At 37.3% G+C, this 22,209-nt stretch overlaps 1 protein-coding gene across 1 annotated transcript in view; it reads left to right on the top strand.

The window, feature by feature from the left end:
* Positions 1-22,209, top strand: part of FREM1 (FRAS1 related extracellular matrix 1) — a 117,185-nt gene that overhangs the window by 20,132 nt on the left and 74,844 nt on the right. The window contains exons 7-15 of the mRNA XM_011365358.2: positions 105-236; positions 2,302-2,646; positions 3,240-3,382; positions 10,523-10,719; positions 11,394-11,484; positions 12,804-12,971; positions 16,311-16,519; positions 19,369-19,462; positions 21,449-21,701. Of these exons, the coding sequence (XP_011363660.1) occupies positions 105-236; positions 2,302-2,646; positions 3,240-3,382; positions 10,523-10,719; positions 11,394-11,484; positions 12,804-12,971; positions 16,311-16,519; positions 19,369-19,462; positions 21,449-21,701 (1,632 nt within the window). The remainder of the gene's footprint in view (positions 1-104; positions 237-2,301; positions 2,647-3,239; positions 3,383-10,522; positions 10,720-11,393; positions 11,485-12,803; positions 12,972-16,310; positions 16,520-19,368; positions 19,463-21,448; positions 21,702-22,209) is intronic.

Below are 22,209 nucleotides of genomic sequence, written 5' to 3'. Positions count from 1 at the left end.
AGATGCAATTTTCAGGTAGTTTCACGGATTAAAATTCATTGTCTTAAAATAGGCTCATTGGCGTGTCATAGAACTTCCCAAGGCATTTTTATTTTATCTTGCAGGTCTGAATCTTCTGGAAGGGCAGTCTCGGGCTATCACTTGGGAACAGTTGCAGATCGTTGACAACGATAACATTCATGCTGTGCAGCTGGTGACCGTGGACGGGCTGCAGCATGGAAGGCTCACAGTAAGAGGTGAATGACCAGCCTTTGTAACCTAGAAAAGAACCCCAAAAGTACTTTCTCTGAAAGCAAATCATATTTAATAGGATATATGTACTGTCTCTTGAGCCCCACTTCTAAACAAATTATCAGATTCCAAAAATCTGGAGATCTTTAAACCATCGGCTCTTATGTTAGAGTGCTCACATCAATGGATGATCATTTATGCTTGGCTTATTTAAAACTGAGGTGTCTTATAGAGCTCCTTCTAAATATATTCCTTCACTGATTATCTTATCTTAGTTGGGAGACAAAATATTTCCCTCTCATTTCTCTGCTTCAGAGAAATGTACGGAAAAACAGAAAAACATGTTTTTTAATACTTTGGTAATCATTTTGTTATTATGATTTTAGTAGCAGTTACCATAGTTTAAAAGAAATGGTTTTATAATTATAATTATAAGGATGATAGTTAAGGTTAATGGGCCTAATAAAAATAATAGCCATACTTTATGATAATATCATTCATTCCTTATAATGAGCTCAGACAATTTAATTCAATTATCCTCTTAGTTTGCCTAATTATAAAACAGAAAGAGAGTTCTTATTTTTCATTGTTTGTGATTAAGGAATTCTGAAATCAAAAATAAAATAAATAAAATTATAAAGTCTCTTGTCTAATCCCAAGACGGTATGAGGTCAGTTTATGCATGGGCATAACAGTTAGTGTGGAGGTTCAGCTGCATGTAAGGGAGACCCAACTACAGTGGCTTAAAAATTCATTATTTTCTTCATGTGACAGATTGTCCAAAGATAAGTGTTCCATATCCATGATGCCAGAAGCTCTTTTCTGCTCTGTCGGTGGTAAAAAGATGGTGCCTTTGCCTCTAGGTTTCAGGTCTGCATTCAAGGAAGGAAGAAAATGAAAAAGTTATGTTATCTAAGTTTGCTCTCTTTAATAACTTGTCCCAGGAGTCTGATACGATGACTTTTACCAACTTATATACTACCCCTATGTGCAATGGAGTCCAGGGACACGATTTTTTAAAATGGCTGTATTGACATTCCAAATAGAACTAGGATTTTGCTACTAAGAAAGAAGCAGAAAGTGGCTATTGAGCAAGTAGCTTGTAATGTCCATTATACTAGTGTTTAAGCATTATTTCAGTGATGTGGGGAGAGTAACGAAGCACTGCCATCAAGAATTATAATAGTTATGCAGAGCGAAGCAGTGTTTATTAATACTATGAAATAAAATGTAGAGCAGTAGCCCATAAGACAATGATGTTCTGGTCTTAGAGGAGGAAGAAAATAGCACTAATATTTGTTAAGCATTTACTTTGTATCAGATAAGGGACAAAGAATTCTATGTGCTTTATCTTATATCAACTTTATGAAGTGAGGTACTATCATTATTCCTATGTTTGAAATGGGGAAACTGAGACTTAGAGAAGTCAATGTTTCTAAGGACATGAGCCTAGAAAGTGGCAGAACCAGGATTTGAACCTGGGCCAGTTGATACCACAGCTCTAGCTCTTGGCCAATAATCCAGTGAGTCTCAAAGTTTAGCATACATTAAACTCTCTTGGAGGTCTTGAGAAAACACCTATTGCTAGACCCCGCCTCCAGAATTTCTGATTCATTAGGTCTGGAGTTGTGCCTGAGAACTTGCATTTCTAATGATTTCCTAGATAATGCTGATGATGCTGGTTTGAGATCACACCTCTAGAAGTGCTGCCACCTAGGATGATAACAATAAGTTAAAGAATAATTAACATTTATTATAGGCTTACTATTGTTTAAGTTCTCTCATCTATACTAGGGAATAGGAGGTAGATTTTGTTCCTGTTTTGTAGATGAGTCTCAAAAAATTAAATATCTTGCCCAAGCCTGCACAGCTACTGAGTGTTACAGCCAGTGTTCAAAACCAGATCTGTGGAGGCCCAGAGCCCACTAAACAATCTGTTGTTTTTCCAGGCAAGGAAAGTATCAGCGGTACCACTTTCCTTAATGCTGTCTTATCTAGTGCTGCTTTCACTACAGGTGTTGCCTTTGCACCTCCTCATTCAACCAGTGCCACCTCTGCTCTCTTCATCAGGGGGGAAAGGATTTCTCTTCACTGCGACTGACCTCCAGGCTGGAGTTGTTCGCTATCATCATGATGACAGTGACTCCACCAAAGACTTCGTGGTATTCAGGATATTCGATGGCCATCATAGCATCCGCCATAAGTTTCCCATCAACATCTTGCCCAAAGATGACAGTCCTCCATTCCTCATAAACAATGTTGTGATTGAACTGGAGGAGGGACAGACCATATTGATCCAGAGTTCCATGCTGAGAGCGTCAGACATGGACTCCAGTGATGACTACATCTTCTTTAATATTACAAAACCTCCTCAGGCTGGAGAGATCATGAAGAAGCCAGGGCCAGGACTGATAGGTAAGTTCTGGGCAGTTTGGATCATTTGTGTCAGAATTTGTACAAAGGTGGACATCAAGTTTATGAGGTGGTACAATTAGTATTCCCATTTTATAGATGGGAATCATCTATCCAAGGATGGGCCTCTAGAAAGTTCCAGAAAGCTGGATCTGAAGGTAACCATTATGCTATGAAAAATGAAGTCTGCCAAGCACAGTGATAGGACAAATAAGTATGAAGAGAGATGGTTGGCCTATCTAGTATTGATAAAGTAATGGCATGGATAACATTTGCTTATATTTTGTTAGAATAACTTCATAACTAATTCTTAAAGTAGTCAGGAGTAACAAAATAGGGATCAAATACTTAGTGTTCCTCAAGATTATGTTTCTTTGAAATATTTTTCTAATGCTAAATTCTCTTTTAAAACAGGTGTAGCAATTTCAATTTTTCTGCTTTATAATTTATAAGCTTTGATAAAAAGCTTTTAGCAAAAGTTTCTTGGGTCTATACAACATACTAGGCAGGGAAGTCTTGGAAATAAGTCCCATATCTTTACACCCAACACCTGGCAGATGGTTACAAAAGTATTTGGTGTTTTGTGGGCCCAATAGGCTACCCTGTCCATGGCTTCCTTCAGAGAGATCTATTTAATGGCATCGTTTACTATCGTCACTTTGGTGGAGAAATCTTTGAAGATTCTTTTGAATTTGTCTTGGCAGATAGCCACGAACCTCCAAATCTCTCAGTGCCACAGGTAAGAGGCCAGCTCTAAACACTTCTCCAAAATTTCGTCCGCAGATATCAGTTATGGGAGGTATTACAGGTTTCAAGGTTCAAAGTTTGAGAAGCAATGGATTAAGCAAAATTAAATTAATTTTTTTGCAACATCACTTCTCTACCACTTACTTTTCTAAACAGTTTTAAAAATTTCTATGTGACATTTCCAAGGTTGTTTAACCATGGGGCTGTTTTTTTTTTAAATTTATTTATTTAAATTAGTTTCAAGTATATAGTAAATTGGTTAGACATCTATATAGTTCACAAAATGATCCCCCCAATTGCTGCCTTCCTCCTCTGGCCCTCCACCAAGCCATCATATTAAAGCTAACTGCATTCTCTCTGTCGTGCTCCCCATCCCTGTGACCAACTATCAACTACTAATTTGTATTTCTTTAACCCTTCACCCTATTCTCTCAGCCCCTCAACCCACCTTCCCCTCTGTCTGTCACCAAATTGTCCACTATATTTGTGAGTCTGTTTTTGATTAGTTTGTTCTTTTTGTTCCTTAGATTCCACATATAAGTGAAATCATGTGGTATTTATCTTTCTCTGACTTATTTCACTCAGTATAATACCTCTAGCTCCATCCATGTTGTTACAAATGGTAGGATTTCATTTTTTTTTTTTAATGGCTGAGTAATATTCCATTGTATGTATGAACCATAATTTCTTTATCCAGTCATCTGTTGATGGACATTTAGGTTGCTTCCACATTGTGTAAATTGCACTGCCGTTAATATTGGAGTGTATAGATCTTTACGAATTATTGTTTTGGTTTTCTTTGGATAAATATCCATAGGGCTGTTTTGTACAGAACACCTCACAGAATTGGCTGGCCATAAAGCGCTCAAGAAAACACTGACATTGTATGTGTAGTGGCTAAAATATAGCCTCTGGAATTAGACTGCCTATGTTTCTCTCCTGTCCTTGACACTAACTGGTTTATCTGTGCCTCAGTTTCGTCCTCTGAAAAACAGGGACTAATACAACTTCCTTATAGAGTGATTGTGAGGATAAGTGAGAAAATACATATAAAGTACTGAGAACTTTCTGGCACATGGTAAGTACTCAAAAAATAAATTATCTACTATTTATTCTTGCTTTTGAAGAACGAAGAGTTTTACTGCCACTCAAGGATAGTATTTAAATATATAGAATGCAGAAATAGAAATTACAGAAAATGGAATTAATGTAGGGTCTGAACATCTACAAAAGGGTAGACTTCTTGCAAAGAAAGGGTGATTGGTAGTAGGGTGGAAAAAGACAGGTGAAAACAAGTGATCACCAAGTATATATATTTCTAGTTGTTAGGTGTTTTATATCTATTACCTTGGAAAGTAGCCTGTGTAGAGATCTAAGCAAATCTTGAACCATTTCTAAAATGACTATTTAAAGCATGTGTCTCTATTGGTTATATCATGTCTTCTCATAATATCATGGTTACTCACATTAGCCAGTGCATAGATGATTGAACCATTCATCTGTTTGCTAAGATGAAGGTAACAAAAGAGGATGATCAGGAATCATGATGTTGAATAGCCTAGAAACTGAAGGAAATTTGTGACTTCTGCTATGAGGCATTGGAGAGTGAATGAGAAAAATTCTCAGTTCATCTCCTTATTGAATAACAAATAAACTCCTTTACCAATAACCACATCCTCTCTTCATCATATATTATATTTCACTTCTAGATTACATTTTTGCTTGAGACCTTAATTGATTTGATTATTCCAAATAGCAACTATTAATAGGATTTATTTCTCAATCTTTTGTTGTATCAGCTCAAACTGACCTATGTTTCTGACTAGAATACCATATCATTTTTAACAGATTTTATGCCCTTTTAAGAATAGAAAGCTCAACTTCTTTTTTCTTTCCTTCTATTATTTATTACATAGATCATATTTTTTATATTTATATCAGATTTATAGATCAGATATAGATGTCAGATCCCTTTATATTAAGGACCACAGAAATAAAAACTTAATTGAAACAAAACTGTTCCAAAATCTTGGCAAATAAGTCAGATTAAATGCTGTAGATCCAGTTATAAGTTTGTTTCCTATTATGGATGGGATTCTAAAGAAGTCATAATTACATTTTTTTCTGATTTTATCTTCTTTATTGAGAGAGAGAAAAAGAAAGAGAGAATATATAAACTTGCTCTGTGTTAATTAATTTACCACCTATTATTTGGCTGTTAAATATTCTCCAGCCCAGTCTCGTGCATGCCACCTTTACCTGACATTTCTGCATGTATGTCTCACCAGAATTTAAACTCACAGTTTCTACAAGACATTTAGTATGTGTCTCCCAAAACTTTTTCAAAACTCTAAAGACTCTCTGAAATCATCAATCCCCTTTTTCTCTCTACTATCTATATAATTAGTCAGTCAGCAAGTCTTAGTAATAAAATCTGCTTGATTAATTTCTCTCATCTATCTCTACTTCAAGACCCCATTGCCATTGCTTTAGTTCCAAACTTCATCTTCTCAGGACTAGATTATTCTTAGAACCCTTCATACATCATCTCATAAGAATAGAGGAGATCAATGAAATCTTTGTAGTTGTGGACAATTAAAATTCATTGATAGAATTCATCTAGCATTAATTTTCCTGCAATTCTCCTGCAATTCTTCTGACTTGTGGTAGCCTTAGCTTAGGACCATTCTGGTCTATGGACCTGCTGTCAGCTGTAACATCACCGGTTACAGAAAGTTTTCTCTGATGCCCTCATTCTACAATTCTCCCAGGCTGGGTCAGCAATTCCTTTTGTATGATCCAATATCAAATCACTATAATGTAAGTCCATTATTTGTTTCCTTGGATTAACAGTGAGCTCATAGATGACAAGAATTCTGAATTAGTCATCTCTGTGTCTTCAGACCTTGATACCTAATTCGTAGTGAAATCTCAAAAACAGCTTGTTGGTCCCTACATGAGTTCTGGTTCTTTCAACTTTTATTGAAACTAGGAGGAAAGAAGACTGAAACATTTGATAGAAATTGTAGAGGAAATGAGATGGGAAGGTAATAAGTGTAAAGCTTTATTCTTCAGAGTTTCCAGGAATTAGCGTGTCTACACTAAAACAAGTATTTTATTTGCATGCTGGTAAGCAGTTTTGTGATGTAAATCTTTGATACCTTTGTCGAAAGTCCAATTTTTAAGAAACTTAAATGATGATCTAGTCTATTTGATGACTGTGTCTTCAATTTGGACAAGTATCTAGTCATGTCCTAAAAACAAAAATGTATTTAAAATATTCAGCAAAATCTGTAACTTTGAGTTGTTCAACTAAAAGTCTAGATAAGATGGTTACTTGGTGGGAGCTTTTGTGATCAGACGTTTCCATAGTCACTGAAGATTAAATTAAACTCAGGCACAGGATTGTTTAGGCGATGCTTCCAGAACACTTCCTTTGATAGAGACAGAAACTAAGCATGTCCTTGGGTGAGAGACAATCTAATTAAAGCAGGAAGGAAGTTAAGCAGGAATGCCCTTTACTTTCTCTCATCCTTCCCGACTGAATATTTTTACTGGAAGATCTACCTGCACATCAACAAGGCATCAGCAAGAAACTTCCTCCCTCTTTCTATCTTGGTTGTCATTAATGTCATCAAATAAAGCCTCACCCACTTAATTTGTTTTTGAAAAATATTTTCCTCTTTATCCTTCTCAAGAGAGGCCTTTATAGAGCTTAAGCCTCAGGAGACCTTAAACCAATAGAGAGCAACATTAGAAGTAAAACGGAGTGCTCATAATAAGGGTAGAAGAAGCAGAAAGAGGACTAAGTGACAGAGTAAGAAAGGAAGCAGATGCCACAAAGGCCTGTGGGTGAAGTGGAAGGGAACATGGAATGTGACCCAATAAAGGAACAGGCACCAAGCGTGTGAGCATTTATCAGAAGTCAGACTAGAAAGTGGGGTGGACAAAACTAGCATTGGAAGTATATCTTTAGCTGAGAAATAATACTGGGTGATCTCAAAGGATAATGTAAGAGAGAGAATCAGGCAGGAATCAAAGTTCAGGGAAGAAAAAGGATCAGGAACCCAAATCCACAAGAAAGTCTGATGTCAGCTGGTGGAACATCATATTATGAATGTGATTCTGAGGATCAAGGTTAGGCTTTGTCATTTTGTATACCGATTTAGCACTTAAAATCTGATTCCCTGCATGTCTGTCTTGTGGGTGCTTGGAGCCATAAGCAGACTGGAGGCATGTAGGGGAAGCCAGAAAGCAAGAGCTGGGCAACTGGTCTGGGCACTGGTTTTCCACTGTCTGCGAATGGGTATTTCATAATGTCTTTGTTACAACCAAATTTTAGTAAAATGAAAACACTTTATTTCTCTATGGAGTTTGTTCAAATAGGATTTTTCGCACCCACAGATATACACACACAGTAATTGTTTAAATATACATAAATATGTAAAGACATATCAACTTAGGTACTAATAAAGCATGTTGAAAAATGTGCCCACCAAGAATTACTACAGGGGTATAAAAAAGCATGCTTGTACATTCTTTTTATACAAAGAACACATTGGAGAATAAATTAGCATGGAAAATGGTCTCTTTGAAGGCACAATAACTATTGTTTCCTTATTAAATCCAGTTTTTCAATTAAGTGGAGCCTCACTAATTCACACTATGGCTGGGAGGTCCCAGAGAGAATTTCTTAACTTTGTAGATTAGCAAAAAACTATAATTGGGAAAAAAATTGTGACACAGACTCCAGGAGACTGGAGAAATGACTGTCATTGTGTTCTTTTATTTTGATATCTGGCTTTAGTTTTTAATTATTGAAATACTTCATAATGGGGCAGCAAAATTGCTGTATACTTTTGTAAAAGTAATGAAGGATGGAGACAGGGAATTAATTTATTGAACACCCACTACCAAGTACTCACTGTGCTACCAGCTGTCTCATATGATCCTGACAACACTTCACTGTAATAGCCATTGTTATTATTCCCAATGTACGGAGAGAAAAACTGATCTCAGAGGGGTTCAGTAATTTGCCCCAGGGAGCACAGTTTGTAGGTGGTCAAGCTGATGTTCCAGTATTTTCTATGTCATGGTAAAAGCTTAACTATATTTTATTTTTGCTTTGTACGTCCATTTAAAAAGGAATTCTCTTCATTTTCAAATTAAGTATTGTGAGCACTGTTTGGTAGATAAAATTAGCATTGCTGATCTGTGCTTCAGTGACCATATTAAATTTATTGAAATAAATTAAAACAAAATAATTAAAATATTAAATTTATTAGAATAAGTCAAAATCAGGGTAAGAATACCAAGATGGCAAGCAAATGTACCATTACAGGAGTGAAAGTAATTGCGTTCTCACAACCAGTCATGGATTATCGTAAGAAAATATGATGACAAAAGCTGTTTGGCGAAGCGTCCCTGCCTTCAAGCAGGATCTAGACCTGTGACTGTGGTTTTAAGAATTCTTAAAATTACAAACAGGGCATGTCAACTCATTCAGTTAGCGAACACCAATGAAGTGCTTCCTACCTACCATGCCGGATGTTGTAGATCTACAGAGATGAATGTAATTTCTAGTGAGCACTTAGTATGCACCAGACATTTTATGTACATAGCGATAATTGATCCTCATAAAAACTCTGTGAGGTTGTCAGTGTTATGCTTAAATTACATACAGGAAAATCAACATTTAAAAAAGTCGAGTGACTTGTTCAAGATCCATAACTATTAAGTGGTATACTCAGAACTTTAATGGTCTGTTCACCACAAAATTCTATGTGGTTTGCACCGTACTGTGGAACTTTCAGTCTAGAAGAAACTGACATGAAAACTACTAATTAATAATACAAGACAATAACATAATAATGTTTGTCAAGGATAAGCAAACTCCAGGAACAATGGAATTCTAGCTGAGAAATCGGACAAAGTTTTAAGAAGAGCCTTCAAGGATAAGAAAAATCTCAGGTTGCTGGAGAAAGCCAGAGAGAAGCATTCCAGATTGGTTAATAATGTAATAAATATTTAAGGAGGAAGAAGGGTAGTAGATTTAGTGGGGTGATCGCTTTGTGAGTTATGTGGATCTCTGATCACTAGGCTGTACAACTGAAATTGGTATATTATTGTATACCAACTATAACTGAAAAACAAACTCATTGAATTGTATAACATAAATACAATCAACTAATTGTCTGTTATATTTCAATAAAGCCGGGGGGAAGGGTGGGGAAACATCATAATCCAGAGCAGAGAGGCATGCTTGAGGACTAGGATCTAGTACCTTCTGTGCAACTAGAGTGTGGGATTAACATTGAAAGGAGTAAAAGTTAAAGTTGAAGAACAGAATGTCTATATTTTATCACAATAAGTATGTAAAAAAATTTTTTCTAAACCCATAATATTGGCAAAAAAAAAAAAAAAAAAAATCACTACAAAACCCAAAATCCAAAACGAACTGTACAGAGTCTTAGATGCTATGCTAAAGAACGATTTTATCCTTTCTGGGTGGTTTTTTTAAAATTTTTGAGGAGATGAATAACCTGATTTGATTTATATTTTTTAAAGAGAGAGAATTAGGGGTACGTAAGTCTCGATCAACTATTGAAGTTAGGGCTAACAGAAAGCTGTTGCAATAAAGTAAGGAAGAAATTATAAGAGCTGGATTTAGGCCACTAACAAGAGGAATGACAGCTGGGGTGGGAGTGAAGTGTGGTCATTGTATAGGAATTTTAGAATTAGAAACTTGGAGGCGTGTTATATATGGCTGCAGAAGGAGGAACCAAAAGTTACGTCAAGATTTCTAGAATCAATGACTGAGTAGAGGAAGGTAGAGAAAGCGCGGATTATTGGTGGAGGAGAGATGTAGAAATACCAATTTTAAAGCACTCACAACTGTGTTAACCGTAACTGTGATAATTACATTCTTAAAATATAATATAAAATGGATGGGGAATGTTCCATTTTTTGGCTCACATTCTTAATAGCTCCTGAATCATTTCAATGGAAATATATTATAATCAACAGTTTTTGAAAAATCATCAAAAATTACTGTGACTAGGTGATTTGGGGGGTGTTTTCTTTGGTGTCTTTTTGGTATTTCAAATTAATGGTACAGATAATTTCTTTCCAGGTGGTGACAATTCACATCACTCCAGTGAATGACCAGCTTCCAAAAGAGGCACCTGGAGTATCTCGGAATTTGGTTGTTAAGGAAACCGAGGTGGCTTACATAACTAGGAAACATCTACATTTTATAGATACGGAATCATATGACAGGGAGCTGCTCTATACAATAACAACTCCTCCATTTTTCTCCTTTAGCCACAGGTATCTCTATGAAAATTCATCATGTCATTTTAGTGTAGTGTTGTATTCTAGGACTGCAGAGTCAGAAGTGTCACTATAGTGCTATGGTTCAATGGCTTTGTTGGTCAGACGTGAACTTAAATTTAATTCAGCATTTACTATATCTCAAACTTATACCTCCCTATAAAAGCTGTCTTAATCGGTGACTTACATTTTATAGTGTCTTCAGCTTAGGTGAGCTTAAAACAGTTTTTAATCACTTTTCCTAAAGATAATGCTTCTTTTTTCATTTAGTAAAATTTATTGAGTCTTTATAACACTATTTTTAGGGATCGTAGGTTATGAAATGGTATCATATTATATGATTCCAATCCAGAAAACCGGCATGAATATACTTTAGGCTCATATCAGGTATGTTATAATGAGGAAGCATTATAAGAATGAGAATAATGATTCTTTTTCATGACGTCAAAGCAGAAAATATTGTACATACTTTTTGTAGTATGGTTAGAATGGCATTGATGAGATTGGACTTAAGGCTGGAACCCCCCTAACATGGAGAGAGAATATAAAGATGGAACATTTTTCTTCCCACGATGAACTCTTTTAGTTTAAAAAAATTGGTTTCAGGGTATTTGACTTGTTTTGTGTTACCTGGAAAATGAGCTGATGTGTTTTCTTATATTTCTCTTTAGACACTTGGATGCTGGGAAATTATTCATGGTGGACAGCATACCACAGTTAACCAGAAATCCTGCAGCCCCAGGCCTGAAGTCATTCACGCAGGTAGGACGCTGGGCTAAAATGTTGAAAAACATGAAAGAAGTGCCCTCTGAGAAGTCGTGGTGCTCCTTGAGAATGCTGGCTTTTGACATCTGTTACAAATGCTTGATGTCTTTATTCTTTCAGCTTGTACGTTTGCATTAAGCATGTGACATCTATTTGACAAAGCTTGATCAAGCTGAATATGATTTCAAAATCTTGTAATTCAACACAGACTTTTGCATTGTTTTGCCAGCAGCAGGGCTGTGATTTAGGGACCTAGCACATATGTTTTTATTCCACCAAATTCTGTTTATCTAATATCCTACTATTATTAGTGTGCTAGAATTGCCACAGTAAATTACTACGAACTGGGTGGCTCAAAACAACTGAGATTTATTGTCTCATAGTTCTGGAGGCAAAACAACTGAAATTAAGGTGTTGGCAGGGTCATACTCTTTCTGAAACCATGCAAGGGGATCCTGCCTTGCCTCTTCCTAGCTTGTGGTGGTTTGCTGGCAATCTTTGATATTCCTTGGTTTGTTGATGTATCGCTCAAACCTCTGCCTCTGTCATCCCATGGCCATCTTCTTCCTGTTTGTTTCTCTTATTATAAGGTTACCAGTAATATTAGATTAAAGGCTCATCCTTTTCCACTATGATCTAATTATATCTGCAACAACGTTATCCCAAATAAAGTCACATTCTGAGGTACTGGGGCTTAGGACTTCAACATAGCTTTTTAGAGGGACACAATTCAACCCATAACATCTTCTACCTCCCAAAATTCTTACCAGCCCTCTCCCTACTCTTGTGAACTCTACTCCAAAGACCCAAGAGGGGTCACAATAATAGTGATGAGTGCTTAGACAGCAGCCATTGTTTGGAGCTAATTATACTTAGTTTCACTGTAGTTAGAAGTTGTAAATGAATATGTCAATCCCATCTGGTATGATTTTATTCATTTATGATTATATTCATTTTCAGATGAGGAAAAAGAGGGCTAGCAGGTCTAAGTAGCTTGACCAATATCCCACAGCTACTTAAAGCAGTAGAACTTACACATGAGCTCTACTTATGGGTTAAATAAAATTCAAGTCCTTTGTCTTACAGTGTTGGCTGGCTACAAGCACTTGATGTGTTTAGTTAATTTCTTTGTCCTTTTCTCTCCTGATTTTTAGAAAATATGACTTACAGATCTCTTTGGAATCTTCTAATTGATGATGGTGACATTTAAAATGTTCGGTATCATTTATCATGACAGTTCTCTTGGACCTAGATCTCTGAAAGACTCTGATCCTTGCAAATCAGAACCCATGTGCCCATCTCAATTTGCTTTGCAGGATGCTGTGAACTATATGAAAGTGGCCTACATGCCACCTCTGCATGATATCGGCCCCCATCTACGACACGTGCAGTTCACGTTTTCCATCAGTAACCAGCATGGCGGCACTTTGCATGGCATCTGCTTTAACATCACAGTTCTTCCAGTGGACAACCAAGTTCCTGAGGTATGTAAAAGGTTTGATATGAAGGATGAGAAGAAGGGAGGGCCTAAGGAAAGCAAAAAAAAAAAAAAAAAAAAGACTTTAAGGCTTACTGGAAATCCTAACTTTTCTTCAGGCAATTTTAAACGACTTTTTTATTTTCCAGCTAACTGTAGGGAAAAAAAAAAAAACATGGGGAGGGGAGTCCCTCACCTCCCATGGGACTTTCTGTTTAAAAGGAGAGATTTTTCCAGTTGCTAAATCTGGCATTATTTTCAAAGCTTTATCAAAATCTCTTTTATATTCTCTTTCCTTTCTACTGAGTTTCATGTGTTGATAGGGGAAGGGGATTAAATTATGGGTCTCTTAGCACCAGAAGGGCTTATTTGCTCTCGCCACAGGCCAACTATGCTACTGTGTAATCTAAAAAAGATTTTAATTTTCTAAAATGAATTAAGATGGGCCCTTTCATTCTACCTTTTCCTACTCCCCAATGTTTATATAAGCTTTAAAGCGCTGGAGTCTCTCATTAAAACCATACTACGAATGCAATGTCACCTTGTGTGTCTCATCTAAGAGGCTGGGGTTTATACTGAGGGTTTGTTCCATACCCTACTTTCTCCCTATCATAGTGCTAGACTTAATTAGTGTGGCTATTCTTTGGCTCATTTTTCCCCTAAAATGTGGAAAGACAGAGTAGGATTACCCACCCATTAGGAACCTGAGGAGACTAGAACCTACATAAGTTTCATCCCTAAGGAAAGAGGTTCCCTTCCCAGGTAGCCACTTGGAATATAGCCAGGAAAGCACTGATGTTCCCGTTCCTGCTCACTCCTTACCATCTCTATCCTTGACCAAGGTTGTAGGCAGAGATCTCACCCTGAGGAACCAAGGGGCTTACAATAACAAAAACAAAAATAATAACAATAATAAAAAACAGTATTTTTAAATAATGAGTAGCCAACACTTCAACATCAGGAAGTTTCATAGCAAATCTGGATTTCTGGATTCTATGGAAAATTTGGAAACTGGCAACACTCAGCCCACAAATCCTATGGCAATAGTTGGACAAGGCATACTCCCCAGTTACCAAAGTCCCCATCCAATCCAGCACAGTCATTTACATTGCCGGCATGACCCTTCAGGCCTGTGAGCTTGCAATTTTTGGTAGAAAATGTGCCAAAGAACTCACATAAAATAATCTAAACTATATTCTTTGAATTTTTTCCTATCGGAAACCAGATCACATTCTCTGTAGAGAACATAGTTTAGAAAATTTGTTAATTGGACTAGATTTTATTCAGACCACCCTTTTCTATGTATGAGATCGCAGTCTGAAATAGCCCAGCATCTAAAGAAGCTAAAGCTTCTAAAACAATCATGGAAAAATAGTCTTTTATTCAAAGCAGTCCAAGTCTCTTGCTAAAGAAAGATGATCCATGGAGAAAACTACAAAGGATGAAGTGAACAGTTACCTCCTTCAGTAGATGGAGCAGTTTTGGAGACTTGGAGCTAAAGTGGCATAGTAGCTTCTGTCTTTTTTCTACATTGTGTGGGACAAATGAATAGTACCTTAGAGAACTGAGGATAGTGGACATAAAATTAAATGAGTAGTTCCAGTGAAATCAGTCACAGGAGTAGTTCCTTGATGTCAAATACCCCCACATGGCTGGGCTGAGTGATAACCACTAGGGATCTTGACACCACGTTAACCTGAAGCCCCAGAAATCCAAGCACTGGGTTTGAGCAGAGACTGAAAAGTTAATGATTAGTCAGTGGGGCCAAATTAGCCTTATTTTTTTGTTTTTTTGAAGGTTGCTCTAAATGTATTATATTTAAATATATTATATTTAAAAATCATCTAATATAGTGAAGTGTATCCCTTGCAACATTAGCATCTTGAGATATTGATGCAACTCAGGAAAACACGAAGCTGCAGACACGCACCTTGTTTCAACGATAATATTCCTCTCTAAATAAGAGCTCCCTTTATTTTTTTTCTCCTACAAACTGAAAACATAGGTTTTGCAGAATGAGAGTAAGGCACTGACGGAAGGATGGGGCTGAGGTTGGTTGTAGGGAGACAAGGCTCTTGCTTTTATGTTTTCTTTTGCTGGTGGACGTAGTTTATTAAAGATTAGAGGGCAGCTGTCTTAGAGTTGTCAGTCTCATCATTTTGACCGTCTGGAGGGCTGCCCTTGGACATCCATGGATGCCCTGGCAGCAGTGCCCTGGTGGGCAGGAGAATAGAGCAGGGCTCTGAGTAGGGGCTTCAACTTTTCCTTGCTCATTTCCCTTTTGTCGCCCATTCCTGTCCCATCCTCTTTATCAACTCTTTCCTCAGGGAACGTTTTCCTTTCTGGGAGCAGCAGTTGCTCTGAGGAGAGTAGCTGCTTCCTTGGAGAATGCTGTGTCCTCGCATTGGCAGGACACCCAGCCCAGGTAATTGGTGAGGGGCCCTCAGATCCTATAAATTTGTCCCCTAACTGTATCTGCTTGCTTTGCTTCTGTGTAGTAATACAAATTTGAGGAAATGCTAAGTTAAACAAAGTTAACATATTTTCTACTGCAGGATCTCAGAGCATTGAATATGTTTATGTGCCTTATAAATCTCTACGGTGAAGATATTCTGTGTCACAGTTTTCCAGACTTATTTGACAATGGAACACTTCTTTGCCAACTTTCAATGTGGTGTAAAAATATCCCAAACCCTTCTAACTTGTTTTTTACTTACAAATGAATTATTAGTCAGTTGAGCAGTTGGTTTCTATTATAAAAATATCTTTATGGCTTTAATATTTAAGCCTAATGTTTGAATAAATTTATTTCCTATAGACTCTTCAATTTCCAATCTTCAATTTCCCTGCTTTACTTCCATCTCTAAAATACAACTGACACTGAAAAGCTTCAATCAATTTCCCAAGTCTTTTAGAATTTTTAGGTTGTAAAAAAAGATGGATTCTTTTCTCTAGGGGAATTCGATATAGATTTTACTCATTATGTAAATTAAGGTATATGTGTGTCGAGCAACGGGAGGTATGGACATGATGATGAATTTAGTACCACTGATAGTAACAAATTTGATTGCTGCTTTTCCTACACAGGTTCTGGGATAAATGAAATATAGATGCTTTCAGTTTTATAGATGTCTTGCTTCTTTGTATACATCAATGCTTAAAATCGTCAATATTTAGTGAAAAAATACTTTTCAGCTGAATTGTTCCCCTATGAACTTGTCCTCTTTACCATATTCTTGAAAAATTAATGGACATGTAAAGATGATGCTGGAACTTTTCTAATGATTTAATTTCTTCAGAGATACCTCGGGAATAAGGCTTTAAATGTGTTCTTCCTTCTGTCTAGGTTTTTACAAACCCCCTGAGAGTGTCCGAGGGAGGTCACTGCATCATCAGCACAGAGCACGTTCTGGTTTCTGATGTGGATACTGAACTGGACAACATCTACCTCACTCTGCAGAGGCTGCCTCAGCATGGAAGGCTGGAGCTGAATGGATTTCCTCTAAACGCAGGGGGCACATTTTCTTGGGGAGAACTCCACACCTTAAAAGTTAGGTTAGAACATTTCCTGGCTTTTTTTATTTACATGCTTTAGCTCTCATCTGGATCAATTGTGGGGCAGAGAAAAAAAGATTTGTCCAATCCATTCAGAAGTACCAAACATTGCCACTTAATACTTTCAAGGGTCAGCCAAATATTAGAAGTGACAAAATTTTGATTTCCAGACATTTTTTCCTCTCTGACTTGCTGTACTACTGGGAATGACTTTATGGATATTTAAACAACAAAAATTTATTACCATAAGTGTTAAATTTGCTGAAACTGCATCTGTCACAAGAGGTAACAGTCAAACTAGACGAATAGGGACTGAAATCATCTATAAGACCAATCTACATAATTGAACTTGGCTTTAAGAAAAGCCATTTTCATAACCCTGGAAACTCTGGGATAGAATTCCATTGATCAATGTCTTTTGTATAAATTTTTATTCCACTCTACTGGGAAGAGGCTTTGGAGGAAAACAAGCAGGGAAGGCTGGGTCGGTAGGGCATGCTGACTCTGTAACAGTTGGAGTGAGAACAATCTCTGCCCCATGGTAGTTCCCCTTCCCTCAAAGTCTTTCATGGTTCTGTAAGAAACTTCTACAAAATCTAGTAAAAAAACCTTATCTATAAAACAATGCAAGATACTCAAGAGCAATGGTCAGGTAGCCTGACTTACTGATTATTTTCTCACAAGTTCAAGTTATCAATAGGAATTTTGGCCTGTTTGATGAAGTACAGTAAAAGATAATAGGCATTGAATGCTAAATTCCACACTTGGAAGTTGACTAGGAACTGAGATTTGCGCCAGGAAGATCGATTTCATCTGACAGTTTAGTTACATTATTTATACTCTCCAATATCTTGACCTCTTTTCCCTACTCATCCTCATTAAAGTTTCCTTTTTTTGCCCCAGAGATCTCAGCTCTTTTTTTCACTGAGATCTTTTTCTTATATGTTAGAAAGCTCCATTTAAGTAATTCTTTCTAGGGGATGAATGATGGATAGAAAAATAAAAGTGCCAGCACATGTATTTCAAGCGTTCTTCTGGGGCAGGGGTCCCCAACCCCTGGACCACAAACCAGTACCTGTCTGTGGCCTGTTAGGAACCAGGCTGCATAGTAGGAGGTGAGCAGCGGACAAACAAGTGAAGCATCATCTGTATTTTCAGCTCTCCTCAGCGCTAGCATCACTGGCTCAGCTTCACCTCAGATCATCAGGTATTAGATTCTCAGAGGAGCACGAGTCCCTGCTGCCAAAAAGGTTGGGGACCGCTGTTCTAGAGACTTGCAATGATTTTTTTTTCCATTTAATCTTCACTTCAATCAAACTAAACAAAGTGGATGGTTGTATTCTCATATTACGGTTGAAGGAACTAAGGCACAAAGAGTGAGGTCACTCAGCTAGTACATGGAGGAGTCTAGTTTTGAAAGAAGTTCTGTTTGACTCTATCTACAGTCAGGCCTCTGAAAATGTACGCCTAGACCTACTTTAGGGGTTTTAACATGGTAAGCTAGGATTGTCATATTATCTCATATCAATCTACTTTTGATGAAAATGTTAGGGAGCATGACAAAATAAAATATAGGAAGCAGTTTATGGGAGGGATACTAGGGGTTAGGAGGTGGACTTTCTCCACTGTTGAAATAGAATCCCAAACCTGAGTCCCTAGCCAGAGTATGGGTGAGATTAGACCTGAGTAAAATACCTTTTATCCCTAGAATTTTTTCATATGTAAATGTTATAAATATTCGATATACCGCACTATTTTTATTGCAATTAAAAAAAAAACAACTTTGTGAGATGTAATTTACATGCCATGCATACCTAGTTCACCCATTTAAAGTATATAATTTAGTAGCATTAGTATAATCATAGAGTTGGGCAACTCGACATAATCAATTTTTGGAATATTTTTGTTACCCCCCCCACCCCAAAGAAACGCCTTACCCTTTAACTGCAATCCCTCATTATTCTTCCCCTTCCAACCCTAGGCACCTACTAATCTATTTTCTTTCTCTGTAGATTTGCCTATTCTGGGCCTTTCATATGATTGCAATTATGCAATATGTAATAATTTGTGACTAGCTTCTAAAGCAACCTCTAATTTCATTTCCTAAGACTTATTTCCATTCCTGAGTATCTTGAACAGATCATTGATAAGCTAAAAATTAGGCTCAATTCAACAACTTTGTAGAACTTACCATGTGTCACTACAGTGGGCTGGAGAGTAAATGAAAAATTTAGGATTAGACAATTCTTTTAAGAAACTCAGGATTAAAACAAATAGGCCAAAGCTAGACCAAGGAAAAATATTTTTAAGTCTGGAATTTTTATAGGTTGAGAGGAAGAGAGATAGTAAATAGAAAAAGGGAAAATGGTCAGAGAGAGGAAGTAAATAATTCATAGATCAAAATTTTAGAGAACCGAATAGATCCAGAGCATAGGCAGCAAAATCAACTTTAAAAGTAGGGGAGGAGGGAGAATCATCAGAATCCACAGTGTCTCACTTTTACCTGTCGACTGCTTAGTCTCAGTGTCTCCCTCTCCTCAGCTAGTGTTTTCTGTAAGTAAACAGAGCTGAATCAGCTGATTCTCATTGTCATAGTGGCAAGCTAAAGGGCTGCTTTTTGATTTAGAAATAAATTATAAATGCATCTAAAACATTTTCCATGGCCGAGTAATTTTACATTTAGATATCCTTGCGTAGTTAAATATGTAACTTCATGATTATGCTGTGTTTTTTGTTATTTACTTATTGAACATATGGCCAAAGCCATAAAAGAGCTCTTGTGTCAGACATCTCAGTGTACCCTCATAGTGGCCTTGAGACAAGGTTAGTGACAAATGTCATTCCCATAGGTATCAGCACGATGGATCTGAGACACTTCAGGATGACATACTCTACGAGGTCACAGATGGCACAAATTCAGTAGAATTTGTTCTACATATTGAGGTGAGTAGGAAGTTTCCTCCCAGGTTCAGATAGAAATAAAGCATCTGGTTTGGAAGCCTCTTAGAGTCCCGGACAGAAACACATAAACTCCAAAGCAAGAGGATGCTTGCTTATGTCTTTGAATGTCTCAGGACAGGCAATAGAGAACAAAGTCGTATTGGTGAAATGGGCTACTGTTTTTTTTCTCTTTCCAATCCATTTAAAGATTGAAGTTCTCTGACCTCAAATCCAGACACTTAGCTTAAAAAGCAATTGGTTCCATATAGAAATTACTGCTTTTGTTTCTGAGCTGTAACACTTAGAAGTATTAATTTAGCAGCTGGTCAGTTAGGCTAGCATCATTGGAGTTCTCTCTGTTGTTTGGAAGAAGCCATAACTGTATGTGCATGATGTCGCTTTGTGAATTCCTATACTATATACCCCTGGCCTAAGGTCTGTTTGAGATGATTATTTTCCCCCTTTTGACAAATGAAGAAAAATCCTCAATAAAGTTTTAATACATGCCCAAAAGTCTAATGGGAACCCTCAAGTTTATCTGTTGAGTGACCACCCAAGTCCAATTAATAAACTCTACTTGTTGTAGAGTTTAACAACTATTTAAATAGAAGGGCATACATACATAGTTACATTCACTTATTCATTTATTTCATAAATATTTAATAAATATCCTCTATATACCAGGTTTTATGCTAGATGCTTGGGATATCATGATGAACAAGACAAATAAAGTTCCTGTTCTTTAGAGCTTACAGGCAAGGGATGAAGGCAGACATTAAACAGATTGTCACTGAAATAATTAATCAGTTAAAATATGGATGTGTTCGACAAATAAGCGGGGTGCTAAAAGGGAGTAAGCATTAGAAGTCCCTAAATAAGTCTGAGTTTTCAAGAAAGTTTTCCCTGAGCAACTCATACGCAACCTGAAGGAGGAGATAGCCAAGCAAAGAGCTGGGGGCAAAGCAAACCAGGCAAGAGGCAGAGAGAGGATGCAAAGATGATGTAAAGACCTGAGATGTGAGGAATGCAGTGTCTGAGGGTGAAAATCTAGTGAGGTGGCAAAGGCACTCCATAGCATGAGATGAGGTTATAGACAGCCTAGGAGACATGCTGGGGAGCCGCTGAAGGTTCCCCCAGGGTAGTGACTTGATGGAAGCTACATTTTAAAAAGATTCTATTGGTTGAAGCATGGGAGAAGGAGATGTAGGGTTGAGAGTATTCACAGGCCAGACTTGATAAACTTGCAGCACACACCAAGTTGCGGTTGTGAACTGAGAGGAAGAATGTCCTTTATTCCCATTTAGAAGACAAGATTTTTCAGATTTCTCCACCTTCATTTCAAATTCAGTGTGGTCCCATGTTGCTTTTCTTTGCCTTATACTTAGAGCTTTATTTTCATGACAGTGAGAGAAAAACATTTTGTCAAATTGAAATCTGGCATTGATTTAACTGTTATGAAGTTTCAGATTTAAATCAAAATGTTTGAAATGCAGCTGCTGCTTATTTTAAGTACAAATGAACTTCCTGGGTGGCAGGAAGTTGAGGGTAGAGGGAAGCTTTGTAATCACCAAGTAATTTGAAATATAAATAACTTTGATGTGGTAAATGTAAATGCATCAGACCACAAGGACCAGATTTCCTCTAGAATATGTGTGAATTTAATGAAGGAGGATAGGGGCTTTGGAGAAGGATGCTTTATATTACATTTATATTTTGTCTGTCTAAAAACAAACGAGAGATTTGGGTCCCAAACCATAACTACTCTCCCATTCCTACCTAAAATGTCTCTCATGTGGGTCATTTCTTGCAAGACGGTTCATATGGGGAAAGTTAAAAGATACAGACTGCTTGGCCAAATTCCATGGCTATTATTTCATATGTCTGGAAGATTGAAAATGCTTGTCATTCCAGCTATGAGCTATGGATTACCAGTTGGGCAATTTGTCATTGCTTTCTTTTTCTTGAAAACATGAATTTTTTCCTGCTTAGGTATTCCCTGTGAATGATGAGCCACCAATTATAAAGGCTGACCTCATTCCCATGATGCCTTGCTCAGAGGGCGATGAGGTGGTCATCACCTCTGAATACATTTGTGCTACTGACGTGGACAGTGATGACTTGAAACTGATGTTTATTATTGCCCAAGGACCGCAGCATGGGGTAGTGAAGATAGCTGGAGTCACAGTGGATCAATTCTCTCAGAGAGATGTCCTCTCAGGGATTGTGACATACAAACACACAGGTAAGTGACGGCATTGTGACTAGTTTGAGTGAGGAGATGCAAGGAATATGACAGAATCTTAACCCCACCCCTTGCTGTGGGTTCCAATAATCTAACAGTCTCAATGCTTGCTTCCATTAAAAAAGAAACAGCCACAGTAGCCTCTACCCCATTTTTCAAGTAGGATCACCATACTTGGAAGTATTTCTGATTTCAAATATAATGAATTTCATAGAGTGGAGGAAGAGCAAGTGTTATTGTTACTCTGTTCATGATGCTTCCCTGTAGACCTTCAATTCACTCTGGGATTGTTCTCCTCTGCATTTTGGTCAATTCAATGATGACTTTGGCAGTTTCTGCATCCATAAATCATAACATTATAACAGGAATATCTGAAATAAGCTCCCTAAGATAATCATTTTATTATTTTACTGATCACCATCTAGCTCCTAAGAAGTAACTGGCCTGCCTTTTAAGTTCCTGAAAAGCAAAGATAGTGTCTTGTGCTTTGTGTAACTTGTCCACAGCA

This window comes from Pteropus vampyrus, unplaced genomic scaffold, assembly GCF_000151845.1.
Source record: "Pteropus vampyrus isolate Shadow unplaced genomic scaffold, Pvam_2.0 Scaffold109, whole genome shotgun sequence".
Lineage (NCBI taxonomy): Eukaryota > Metazoa > Chordata > Mammalia > Chiroptera > Pteropodidae > Pteropus > Pteropus vampyrus.
Note: the sequence above shows the minus strand (reverse complement) of the source record. Positions and strands in the feature narration are given on the sequence as shown.